General features: G+C 34.7%; 2 protein-coding genes across 2 annotated transcripts; both read right to left on the bottom strand.

Annotated features, from left to right (window-relative positions):
- Window positions 1-2,210: 2,210 nt before the first annotated feature.
- On the bottom strand, window positions 2,211-4,907 carry LOC122021865 (serine/threonine-protein kinase KIPK1-like). Its single transcript, XM_042580039.1, has 2 exons — window positions 4,656-4,907; window positions 2,211-3,955 (listed from the first exon to the last, which is right to left on the bottom strand). Exon 2 carries the CDS (start codon window positions 3,779-3,781, stop codon window positions 2,678-2,680), a length of 1,104 nt encoding a protein of 367 aa, XP_042435973.1. The 5' UTR covers window positions 3,782-3,955; window positions 4,656-4,907; the 3' UTR covers window positions 2,211-2,677.
- A 3,512-nt stretch (window positions 4,908-8,419) lies between these two features.
- Window positions 8,420-12,556, bottom strand: LOC122018492 (IQ domain-containing protein IQM3-like). Its single transcript, XM_042575824.1, has 9 exons — window positions 12,104-12,556; window positions 11,872-11,986; window positions 11,684-11,749; window positions 11,215-11,303; window positions 10,714-10,801; window positions 10,033-10,179; window positions 9,842-9,934; window positions 9,177-9,278; window positions 8,420-9,092 (listed from the first exon to the last, which is right to left on the bottom strand). The coding sequence occupies exons 1-9, from the start codon at window positions 12,241-12,243 to the stop codon at window positions 8,649-8,651; spliced, it is 1,284 nt and encodes a 427-aa protein (XP_042431758.1). The 5' UTR covers window positions 12,244-12,556; the 3' UTR covers window positions 8,420-8,648.
- Between the last annotated feature and the right edge of the window lie 460 nt (window positions 12,557-13,016).

Below are 13,016 nucleotides of genomic sequence, written 5' to 3'. Positions count from 1 at the left end.
AATAATATATAAATATTTAAATTTATTTTATTTTTAATTTTTTTTTTAACTAAATATTATAACCCAATTGAGAAGTCTGAACAAATTCTTAAAAAAAAATAGCTTAAAAATTATAACTCAATTGAAAACATGAATCTTAAAAATAAAATCTTAAAAAAATATTTTAATTTTTTTTTAATTCGAAAAAATTTAAAAAATTAAAAAAAAATAAAGAAATTTTGAATTAAAAAAATAATATATATCTCCTTAACATATTACAATATTTTGTAAATACTTAAATTTATTTTATTTTTAATTTTTCTTTTAACTAAATACTATAATCCAATTAAAAATTTTGAATTCTAGAGATAAAATCTTTAAAAAATTAACTGAAAAAATTATAACCTAATTAAGAAACCTGAATCCTACCAATAAAATCTTAAAAAATATATTTTAATTATTTTTTAATTAAAAATTTAAAAAAAATAAAGAAATCTGATTTACTCACAGTGTAGCATGCAGTATATCGTAATCGGGTGTGTATATATATTTTTTTTAAGTATCTTAAATATATACTAAGTGAGCACTAACTTAACACTATAACCTAAATCCTAAAATAAAATCTAATTTTAGTCTCAAAGCTAAAAAGTAATATATATATATAAATATATAAAGCACTTTAAACATATAGTCTTTTATATATATATATATATATATATATATATGTATATATATATATATATAAAGCACTTTAAACATATAGTCTCGTAAAAATTTTAATATATATATATAAAGCACTTTAAACATATAGTCTCGTAAAAATGGTAAAATTTAATTAGCTTAATTCTGAATTAAAAAAAAAAAAATACAAACTGTACATGTATAAAGGCGCACCTGGATAAAATTTTTTTAAATCTTCCTTTGTTTTTTACCTTTAGATTTTGTTATTTATAAAAATATCTCCTCTAATTTTGCTGTTATAATTATATTAACAAGGAATGAAAACTAAACCTACATTTACAAGGATACAGGGTTACATACTAGAGATACTTTAAAAAGCTCGAATTTAATGTCCTCTCTTCCACGAGCTGGGGGAACATTCTGACCTGCGCATAGGCTTCAGATTTCTTTCTCTCCTGAAGATGAAAACGAATGCGGTGTGAAGTGAGAAACTTGAACCCATGGTGGTTGAAGACACAGAGGTCCTCAGTGCTTCTTGAGCGGCGCTTGCGATGATCTGAGAAGGGTTGTGCTCGCCGAGCATCGGAGAGACAAGTCAAAATCAGAGGACATGATGATGCCCAACATATGCAGGTATTCCAATACAAGGACTTCTGCGACATAAAACCTGCATAGGTTATAACAAAGAATTAGTGTGTAATATGGGAAAATTGCTACTAGTGTTAGAGCTACTAAAAGCCTAACAAAAGATTTTTCCTAAAGCTGTAGGTTTAATCAATCATATCTGAGAAAACCCCTTCGTTGTATGTCTTTTGTGGACGATACATGCTAATCGAAGAGGTTGTAATTAGATAAAATAAAAATTGGACTTTAGGAGCTAACGATTTTTAGATATGTAGACTATAAATTAAATATATGAAATGCAACTTCAGTAACAAAAAAAAGACACGATGAACATGAACTCCCTTAAGTGCTTTAGCCTTTTAGGTATCTTGAATCCATTATTCAGCAAGGAGATAATAAAAATATCATTGATAGGATAAAAAAATGAGTGGTCAAAATAAAGAGAACTACTTTTTGAGTTGTATGATTGTAGTGCCCCTCTTACGCTAAATGAAAATTTATACCAAAATCCTACTTCTCTAGCATTAAGCAACATACCTGCTCTAAAGAAATGTAATCAAGCAAAATTGTTTCAATCGCCTAGGCATCTTAGTTTCAGTGTGTAGACTCATGAAGATTGTACGGGAATTTATAGTGGTATAAAATTCAGTATTGGGTAAAAAGTATGTGAATCAGTGAGCCCATATTCAGGCTACAAAAAATTGTATGTGTCTAAATTCCCAAATAGACCATATTTACTTGTTACTCCAGTAACAACACGTTAGAACAAAAATGTAATTTAAGCACCAGGGATTAGATGCAACTCAAAAGACGGATTAACAGAGCAAATTGTTCTGACATGAACAGTTTAAACTCTGTAGCGAAGCAAAAGCAGAAAATTAATTTGATGATATACCTGGCAGCTGGCTCGCTAAAGCTCCTGCCAGGTTGCTTTTGTCGAAGAACATGCAGGTTACCACCTGGGCAGTACTCCGTAACTAAATGAAAAAGGATATCAGTCGTAAAATAAACATAGAGAGTTGGAAGGGAGGGATGATCTAGCATTTGCAATATCTCTCTTTCTGTTTGTGCTACATCAGTTTTTTCCTGCTAATCAGAAATTCATTGTCCATCACTTTCAATGCAAACGAGCATTCTGAACCAATCATCTCCGCAAGATAGACAGTCCCTATATCTCCACGACCAAGTTTTTTCAGAAGCTTAAAGTTATTTAAGTCTTCTTTGTTGAATTAAGCGTTGGATTGCTATCCATCTCGCATCCTTTGACATGTGAGGCCGGCATCCTTTCCTGCTAGCACTGCTCTGGTAGCGCACTTCACTGATGCTAGTGCTGTTACTATAATCACCAATACTGCTTTTTGAACTGTGATAACACTCACCCTTTTCTCGTGATCTAGCGCACTTCACTTGAATTTACACTTATTGGCCTAATACTTCTGTGGATATTGGGGCTCAATAGAATTTTGCTTTCTGCACTAACTGCAGCAGATGCAGGAGTGACAGGTTCCTTATGATAACATGATTTTGTCTGAGGCATACTACAGGCAGTTGTGAGTTGTTCCTTAAGACGACAAGATTTGGTTCTAGGAATAGTACATGAAGGAATGGCGGACTCCTTAGACTGAGATTGTTTAGAATTGGACAGAGTGCTACCAATTCTGTTGACTTCGGCACGTGTGGTGGAAATAGTGGCAGCTGATGATGCCTTGGATTTTCCCTTCTTTTTGAGATTATTGTTCCTATGCACTGGTTTGTTTAAATGTGGGTTTACTTTAGTGTTGCTTGTAGCAGCAACTGCCTTTGAGCTAGCTATGTCCTTTTTCAACTTAACTGTAGCTGAATGACTTTCACATGATTCTTCAAGAGTGGGTTTAATGACGTCTTGGATCCTGATCTTAGTTAACTTTGATGTAGAAACAGCAGAGAGATGTGAAACAGACATTTCTGTATTTTTCTCTTGACCAAATTCAGTTGTCGTTTTTGAGAAATCTGCTGAAACTTTCTCAGCCATGATGGATATTTCAACTAAACTTCTCTTTTCTTCACTTAAGTTACTAGATGGAATCATCACAGATGTACAAAGCCTCCTAATTGTAGGAGTCCCAGAGAAGCTAATTGGTCTTGAAAATTTCTTCATAGCAGCCATCTCTGATGCCTGTATGATGGATGACTTTCTCAAAGCTTGTTTTAAGGTGATAGATTCTGATATCCCTATTCCAGATGCCCTACATACTCCTACTTTGACTGGCTTCTTGGTGTCATTCTTCCGCAAGGAATCAACCCCTGGTTGACTAGAAGGCCCGAGAACCCTGGATGAAGTCCTGAGATGAATTGCCCTCAAAAGTTGATCAAGGTTATCTTCCAGATCCTGGCACTTACCATCTTGCAGGTTTGATTTTAGTTTAATACGTAATGCCTTAGATCCACCAAAGTAACTTTCCAAATTTAGAGCTTCATTTGATTCAACAATCTCAGAAGTACCACTTGTTGAACCCATTTGCTAGGCAATGAGCAAATTGGGGCTAAGAATCTACCTCAATGGGACTGGATATAAAAAAACGAACCATCTGTCAAAGATCCATACAATGTAAATGCAGCAGAATGAGAATCCGAGGTTGCCTTTTGCCTGTATTCATTATTTGAAGTAAAGAACTGATGCCTTCCTAAAATCCTGCCGGAAAGAACAAGAAGTTTATTAATGACAAAAAAGTGTGTCTTTAAATCACAGTTCAGAAAACAAACCAAATGTCATCTGCAGTATGAATTGTCCAAACTCAAGTTTATGTTTTTTGCAATCACTACATCACAAGGGTGAATTTCTTTACTGTATATATATCCAATGACCAACCAATAGATTTAGAATCGTTGTTTTCAGAAAATATTCCAAATTAAAGTATATGAACATGACGCATGTAACGACCAAAGGAAGGGAACTAATACATCCACAAGAACTGCTCGTAAAAGCAAAAGAAAGCCTTCAAGTTTTTTATCTATACTAGTCCAACTACAGCTCGGGAAATGACAAGATAAAAATTCAGCAAGGTTAATCCAAATTACTTGAAGAAAAAAGACACAAAGCACAGTAGCTGTATTCCTCATTTATTTCATGAGGTGAAAAACAATTTTTGAAAGAGATCAATCCCTAGAACGCATCAAACATGACAATAACTGGAAAAAAAAAAAAGGGGGGGAGAGAGAAACAATAATGGTTGGAAAAAAAAACAATCTCGATCAACCACATGCAAAAGAGTAGAAACGGAAGGAACAGAGGAAACATTTCCGGAATAAATCGCTCTGTGAGAAATAGTAAGCTACTCCCGGTATCAGTCGGATTGTACAATACAGAGACGAATTAGAAGAATCAAGCGTACCCCAAGGATCCACCACCAATGCCGACATCGACCGGATGGACGAAAGAATCCACTGATCTCGCTCGAGAACCACCCAGAGGAACCCACGATTTCTACAGGCCACGGCGGGTCGAAGGTAGTTACTACAGTTAGGGTTTGGGGGCGGACAGAACGAGAAGGGGACAAAGGCGGCAGCGGCAGCGGCAGCAGTGGAATGAATATCACGAGGAAGAGCGCACCGCTCTGAAGTGCGAACGATAGAAAAGAACAAAAGACAATGAATATCACCATAAATTATTATTATTATTATCCAATTTTTTCTAACGATTAATTCTATGATCGATTCGGCCCGAGGAATTTTCCACTATCAAAGTAAATAAAAAGTAAATAAAAAAAAAGTATCTATCCAAATAGTCAGTATTTTTGAAGTTGTTAACGAGAAAAATATCTAATTAATCGTTTAAATAATCTAACCGTTGTACTATTAACCGAAGGCACACTGTCACGCTAATATTTAAACTTAGAGATTGTAAAAATTTTAATTGATCATCATTTTTATTTAAAGTATATTTCTGCCTTGTACAACATCATGGAGATGATAAGGCAAAATCAAGTCAGGAATGATTTATACATTCCGAGACAGGAATACAAAGAATAGTTTTAATTATTCTAATTATATTTTTTTAAATATTAATATAAAATTATAATTTAATGTATACCTTTATAGTTTATAATACTCTCCAGATTTTCTTTTATTTTTATTCTACTTAAAATTTTACTCTTATATAATATAAGAGCTACAAAATAGTCTACTCAGAAATACTCTGTGTTCTAGAGGAAACTCAGTAAACTATGTTGAAGTAGATGAATGTAAATAGTATAGATTACAAGTAGATCTAAAATTGTCTTTTACTATTTTCAAATTTTTTATTCTAGCAACTCACTTTTTAACTCATATAAAAAGTTAACGGATGCACAAAATTTTCGTCACTATTATTTTATAAAAAGATCGAATCATATTAAATTTATTATACAGTAATCTTATTTATTGTACCAGAGACGGTTTCCATGATTTAAACTGGTAAATAATGTTATTGTTAAGTCGACGTTTCTCTTCTATATTAATTGCATCGACGTTAATAACGTTAGCATGAATTTGCATATGACCTTGCCGCGGGAACCATTGAGTTGTCAAATGACTCTACACTTTTTGTCTCCCTGTCTTCTCTCTTGTCATTTTCTATGTGGTTGTGTCCCTTCTAATAAGGACAATGAAAAGATAGCAAAGAGTTGAGGAATTTAGGAAAAAAACTAAAAGGTTTTTTTTTAAAAATTATAAATGTCAACAGGAACTTTTTTTCAACTGCCGAGTTACTAAGGAGAGAAAAAAATTTTCCGAGAACACGTGTCTGTTAAGAATTTATCTCTTATAAAAATTAACGTAAGTATATGACTCGTGGCTCTAAAAAAATCTCATGTAACACTTTTGATAATTTATCAAAAGATGTATTTAAATTTTTAAATTTATCAAAAAAAAAAAGAAAAAAACATATTTTATTTTGTTATTTATCAAAGGACATATTTTTTTACAGTATTCTTCTCATTCTACTCTCCTAACAAATTTGACTACTTTTCTTTTTATTTTTCTTTTGTTATTTATCACTCTTCTCTTTCCTCTCAAAGGACATATTTTTTTACAGTATTCTTCTCATTCTATTCTCCTGACAAATTTGACTACTTCTCTTTTTATTTTCTCTGTCATTTCCTCCTCTTCTTTTTCCTCTTATGCATGGAGCATCTCTTCTCTTTACTCTCTTATTTTTTTTCTTTCTTCTCTTTTGCACGCCTATTCTTGTAAAGATATTTTAACACTCCTAAGATGCCAAAATAAACAATGTATAACACAGTTTAACTCCTTACAATCCTAGAAATCTACAGGAACTGAAATGAATGCAATCAGAGCTCTCTACATCCATCAATAGATTTCAACCAAAATCTATTGATAGACTTAGAGAACTTCGATTACACTCATTTTAGTTCTTGTAGATTTCTAGGGTTGCAAGGAGTTCAAATATGTTATCCATTATTTATTTCAACTTTTCGGATGTGTTAAAATGTAATAAAGAAGAATCACCAAAAAACTCCACGATATGGAATCATATCAGGCCCAACATGGAGAACTTTGACGATTCTTATTACATTTTAACACCTCTGTGAAGTCAAAATAAACGATGGATAACATATTTGAACTCCTTGCAACCTCAGAAATCTACAGGAATTGAAATAGGTGTAATTTGGAGCTCTCTAGGTCCATCGATGGATTTCGACTAAAACTTACTAATGGACCTAGAGAGTTTCGATTACACTCATTTTAGTTTCTGTGGATATCTGGAGTTGTAAGAAGTTCAAATATACTATCCATTATGTATTTCGACTTCACAGAGATGTTAAAATGTATTTAGAAGAATCGGCTAAAAAATCAACTTTTTAGAAGTCATTTTAAGTTCATGTTATCATGCATGCATAGAAAAAGCACTATAAAGACATGAAAGAAAAAAAAAATAGAGAAAAAAGAGAAGAGATATGACATGTATAGTAGGAAAGAGAAGAGAGAGAAAAATGACAAAGAAAATAAAAAGCAAAATAATCAAATTTAGCGGGAGGGTAGAATGGTTAAAGTACTGCAAAAAGATAAACCCTTAAGTAAATAATAAAGTAGTATGTACTTTTTGATAAATTCGAAAACCTAAATTTTTATTAAATTGCCGCATATATATATATATATATATAATGTGATAATGCTACCATAAACTTTTGAAAATCGCTACATTATAAATAACAACAATACTTATACTACAATTGTTATTGCAAAAAAAAAAAAACCTACAATTGTTATTGTAAAATGATGGAATTAGAGATATAACCCAATAATATTTATGCTACAATTAATAGGGGTCTATTACATGGTAAAGATGTGGTTAGAAATTGTTATCTCACTGGATGTTGAGGTGGAAGCCTCGATCAAGAGTGTAAGTTATTTTGTAGATAAGAAAGCACATGTCAGAAAGTGTCAGAGTTATGTTACATAACTCTGGATTATCATCCAAAATCTTAACTCTAGATCTATTGAACCCTTAGAATTCTGGGCTACTCAATTATGGGGGTTATACTCAATTATGGGGGCTGAGTCATGTGGGGGTTATGCTCAATTATGGTTAGGCTATCAAAAGAATGGAGAACCCAAGAGATCGAGCTCGGCATAGGGAGCTCGAGGGAGCTCAGAATGCACACAGGAGGGTGGCTAAGAGACTTGGGTACCAAATTGTGCGAGGCTTTCTGGAGGTTGAATTGTACGTAGAACTTAGGAAGCCAAGTCATGTGAGGAACACCAGAAAATTAGCCGCAAAGGGCGCTTGAGAGTCCAAATCACATTAGAAACTAGAGAGTTTGATTGTAGGGCCGCGTAGACATATCTTGATGGCAAAAGACAAAAATACTCGCCCCCAACATTCCCGCGTAGGCATATCTTGCTGATCCAGAAGGGTGATCCAGAAGGGTGTCAATATTAGCAGTATCAAGAGGGAAGATAGAAAATGACACAAAATATGTACAAAATGATAGAGCTTCATATATAATTTTGTCTTTCTTTCTCTATCCCCTTCTTTCTTTTCACCCATGTAATTGACGAATGGAAGAGATTCCAAGCTAATACGGTCATTGTTGGCATTAGTGGAAGAGTTCTCATCACACTCTTCAGTAAAGGTCATCAGGTAGTAGACGAAAAAGGCATCAACTCAACTGTTGATTCAGTATACAAACTCATTACTGACATAAAAACACAACCAGAAGAATTCATGCACTTGAAGTGTTTATGACAATAAACTGCTTCAGTCCATTTCTTCTACAGTTAAAAAAACAAACAAATTAGAAGAATGCAAATACTGAGACGGAATACTCCAGACATGGATATGACAGAACCTGAATCGAAAATGTAACCGATATATCAGGGGCTCACTAAGCTTTTGATAAAGGGGGTTTTGATGGTGTGGTTACCCTTGGTGAGTGATTTACAAACTCCAAAGCTTGTAATCTGACCTCAACTGGATAATCTGCAACACATCCAATTCTAGGACCAGCTCCGCTACACCATTTGGAAGAAAGCTGATGCCCCAACTGATAAGAACTTGCATTCCTTTTGGAATTTATCCTCTCTAGAATGGCTTTCTTAGGCACATCAGTTCTTGGACTCTGAATGCCGCCAGATAAAGTTCTTTTGTACTGGAATTGAGGGCAGACGGCCGATTCAGATTCTGCAGTTGGTTCCACAGTTCTATTCTTTGTTACAACGGTAGGCAGAACTAGTTGTGGAGTTTTAGAAACTTTCATTGCTTCGATCACCTCTTCTAGCTGAGGTTTCTTTGCATCCTCATAATAATCTTGGTTGGATGATGTCATTATCTAGAGATTAAAACATTGATAAGATTCTTCTGAGAATAAATCTCTAAATTTCAGCCATTAATAAGGCATTACAACTAGCATTACCTCAGTTTCATCCAGATTAACATCATTTTCTTTGAGGAAGTTTAAAAAGTTGTTGAAGTTCTCCTCAGTTGGTCGGTAATGTCCACTGTATGCCCAAATTCGCTGCAAATCAACAAACCTTCGTATTTAAATAAAATTAAAAAAAAAAAACTCAGTTTTTGTAAAGATGCACGCAAATAATCTGCCTGTGGATAGAGTAGCAACTATGTTTAAAATATGGAAGAAATGAAGGAAATAAATATTTGTTATCGTTAAAGCCTTCAACTCAAATTGCCAAGGTAGGTGAGTACCTCGTAGTATAAGCATGCTTAATAAGCCTCATTTAACAATGTGACTGGCTCTGATATCATGTTATAGCTAAAGTGTAGTGTAATCCAATTAAAAATGCTAAGACACTTATGAGAGAACCTCATAGTATCTAAGTATGTCAAAAAGCATCAGCAGGCACAGCAGGAATAAGGAGTGGAGTGCGGCTCCTGTTCCTTTCTCTTTAACTCCTTTAGCATGTCCTTTTTCAACAGTTTTAGTGATTCACTACATCCATCAATACAAGTTTTGAATGCCATGGCAAGATCTCATATTCAACCGACTACAGATGGAGATGATCGAATCATGGCAACCGGCAAAGAAATCTAACATCATTTGCCAAAAACTGCATAATCTACCTTGAGCATTCCGTTTTCTGCAGTGAATCTTCCAGCTGCTATAGTAGCTCCTCCAGCAAGGAAGCTGGAATGGTGAAATATTCCTTTCTTTTTCTGCAATTAAAATGTACCAGTTATTGATATTATGACCAAATTCAACACTGCAAATCAGACTTAAAAAAACATCAAAACCCTTAAGTTCGATAAGTTACCTGACCAGCATATAATTTCCCGGATGTGCTCATGACAAAAATCCACTTTCCTCCTTTGGAAACTGTAGTTGTGTCTAAGAGAATTCCAGTTTGTTTGTGCACAAGTTTACCATATACTGGAACGTACGCATAGTGTTCTCGTTCTTGCTGAAGAATGTTAGATATAAGAGGTTAAGCTTGAAGTTAAGAGCTGCATTTCAGATAAAACTATGTGTTCGAGAAACATGAATCAACATTATTCTGAAAATGTTATTTAGCCGTATTCCATTGGATACTTAAACTAGATAAAATTGTCTGACATTATGAGAAATAACAACTACTCAATATACTCCTAAAGATGTTATATGATTAGACATACTGGACTGTACATATATGAGGGTTCAACTTCTCTAAAGGTAGAAATACAAGTTACCATTTGAGAACATTTTACATATTAACCTTCTGAAACGATAAAATATTTGTTTGCACTTTTTTTATCTATATCAAAAGCTTCTGCCTTTCAGCAAATTATGCACAAAATGCACCTAAACAAGATAGTGCATGAGTGATTTATGTTACTCGGAATTATTAAGAAATTGCCACATGGCACCTATCTTCTTGATAAATCCATTACACAAACTCTTTGAGTAGAAAATGTTCAAGAATTTTCACTTAAAGGGTTTAAAGGGGAAAGATTCTTACAGGACCAAGGTAGTTGACACATTGCTTCCGAAGTAATGACCTTGGACATTGTTTAAGATCCAAATCTCTGCCATTACCAATATCCAACCTGCATAATAGGTAGCATTAGATTCACTATGCGAGGTAGGACATTACTACAACCTATCTTATTCGTTTAACCTAGTTTAAGTATTAATTAAGCCAAAAAAATAAAAATAGTTCAAATATGAAGGATTTATCATGCTTCAACTATATGATGGCCTTTGATTATAGATTAATGTGAAGAAACTATGTAGTGGATAAGTAGGGTAAACAACACATAGTCATGGTAAAGCCACTAAGTCCTTGGGACTTTTTCTGTTCGATGAGACACTTTAAAGATATCCTATTCTAGGTGTCATTATCAACAAAACAGAGCTGCCTAAAGATGAAAAATTTTGAACATTACAAACTTGAGAATATAAACTAAACTAAAATAAATACATGAAGAAAAGATGGAGTATATCTAGGATCGTCACTTACCAGTAGAAGAAAGGTTGACCAGCTTCACTTTTGCACCATTCTTCATAATAAGTATGCAGATTATGCCCATATCGATGTCTTGGATCAATCTAAACAAATTAAATAATGAGTGAGCACACATGAGCCCAAATAAAATAAAAATCATTAATGTGATCTCAACTATCATAAGATTCAAATGAATTCCAAGAGATGGACACTGGGAAAAACTCTCAACAGAATGCTACTGGTTAGTTGACGATGAGGGGAGAAAAGGGAAGGTTCCTTGGTTTTAGTTTAATAAATAAATAAAATAAAAGGTTCAATAATTAGAGATATGAACAGAAGGAAAGAAAGGATCATTTTTCTAGAGTTCAGATCTCCCTGTGTGAAGCAAATAGTGTGCGACTGTAACAGCTAGTCGGCAATCCACAACACAAAAGTGAAGATAACAGTAAAAGAGAGAAGCAAAATAAGCCTTCTGTATACGTACGGCTTCGATCCAGTGCTGAAAAGCGAGTTTGAGGGCTCTGCCGTCCTTGGATAAACCTTGACCAACCTGGAAACAACCACGGCGTAACTTACTGTCTCTTGTTTGTATTTGCAAGCTAAATCTTAATTCAGTTACAACCAAAATTTAGAGCAGATAAAAAGGAATGAGAAAGATATAGGGGAACGAGCCTTGGAAGCATTCAAACTGATGCGACTCCACCGCGAGATCGCCGTCTCCTGCTTCCCGTGATCGAAGAACGACACCGTGCTTCGGTTGAGCCGAGCGAAGTCTATCGCTTGCCACCTTCCAAAATCCCCAAACACAAAAAGGCACAATTTTTCAACATCCAAAGTCTGACATCTAGAGAGAGAGAGAGAGAGAGCGTAGAACCAAAAAAGGTTTTTTCTTCTTTAATCTTACCAGAGCTCTTCAGCGACGACGGCGGAGTCCGCTAACCTACGGCGGGTCCGGTAGCTCCTATACACCTTCTGGAGCTTGGTGGCCGCTGACGATTCCGGCGGGCTGGAAGAGTGCCATCCTGCATCTCCTATAGCATCCATCCAGGGTAGGCAGCTTGGATCTTGGCCCGATACCGGAGACGCAGACTCCACGGGATGCTGGAATGCCAGCGGAGCACGATCAAGGCTACTCCGGATAATGGCGAATGCCTCCACTTCCACGTGGCAGCGTCGGAAGGGAGAGAGAGAGAGAGAGAGAGAGAGAGCGAGCGGGGGTGAGGAGATTGTTGTTCTCGGCACAAGAGTCGAGTAGAGCTGAACTGAGCTGAGCAGATGCTGCTGCTGGTGCTGTTTATAATCGAAGAGGGAACAGGCAAAAAGGTAAAAATGGAAGATGAGGTGAAACCCAAAATCAGTCGGTGTGCGTTGCGCATTCTTTTATTGTTGTTATTCAATTCGTAGGTCGGGCCGGTGAATGGCGAGGACGACGAAGCATCGCGCGTGGCGGCACCCCACTAAAATAACAAAGAAGGACAGGAAAAAAAATAATAAAAAAAACGGAGATTCGTGAGCTATTCCAGTGGATTATTTAACTTTGTGCTTTTTATCTATTTATAAACCAGGTTTTTTTTTATAAAACTTGTACTATCTTACAAATCTTTTTATATTACAAAATGTTTTTCATTGAATAAAATTGGGGGGAAAATAAAAGAGCTTTTCTTTTATTAGAATCATTCCTTTTTTATTTATTATCAAAAAAATATATGTATATTTTACTTTTTCGAAATTGACTTTACTTTCATCACTGTAGTAGTTATAATTACAACACAGCAGCTGCGATTTACTCGTTACTATAATATATATATTTCAATTCT

The sequence above is a fragment of the Zingiber officinale genome, chromosome 9A, assembly GCF_018446385.1.
Source record: "Zingiber officinale cultivar Zhangliang chromosome 9A, Zo_v1.1, whole genome shotgun sequence".
In the NCBI taxonomy this organism is placed as follows: domain Eukaryota; kingdom Viridiplantae; phylum Streptophyta; class Magnoliopsida; order Zingiberales; family Zingiberaceae; genus Zingiber; species Zingiber officinale.
Note: the sequence above shows the minus strand (reverse complement) of the source record. Positions and strands in the feature narration are given on the sequence as shown.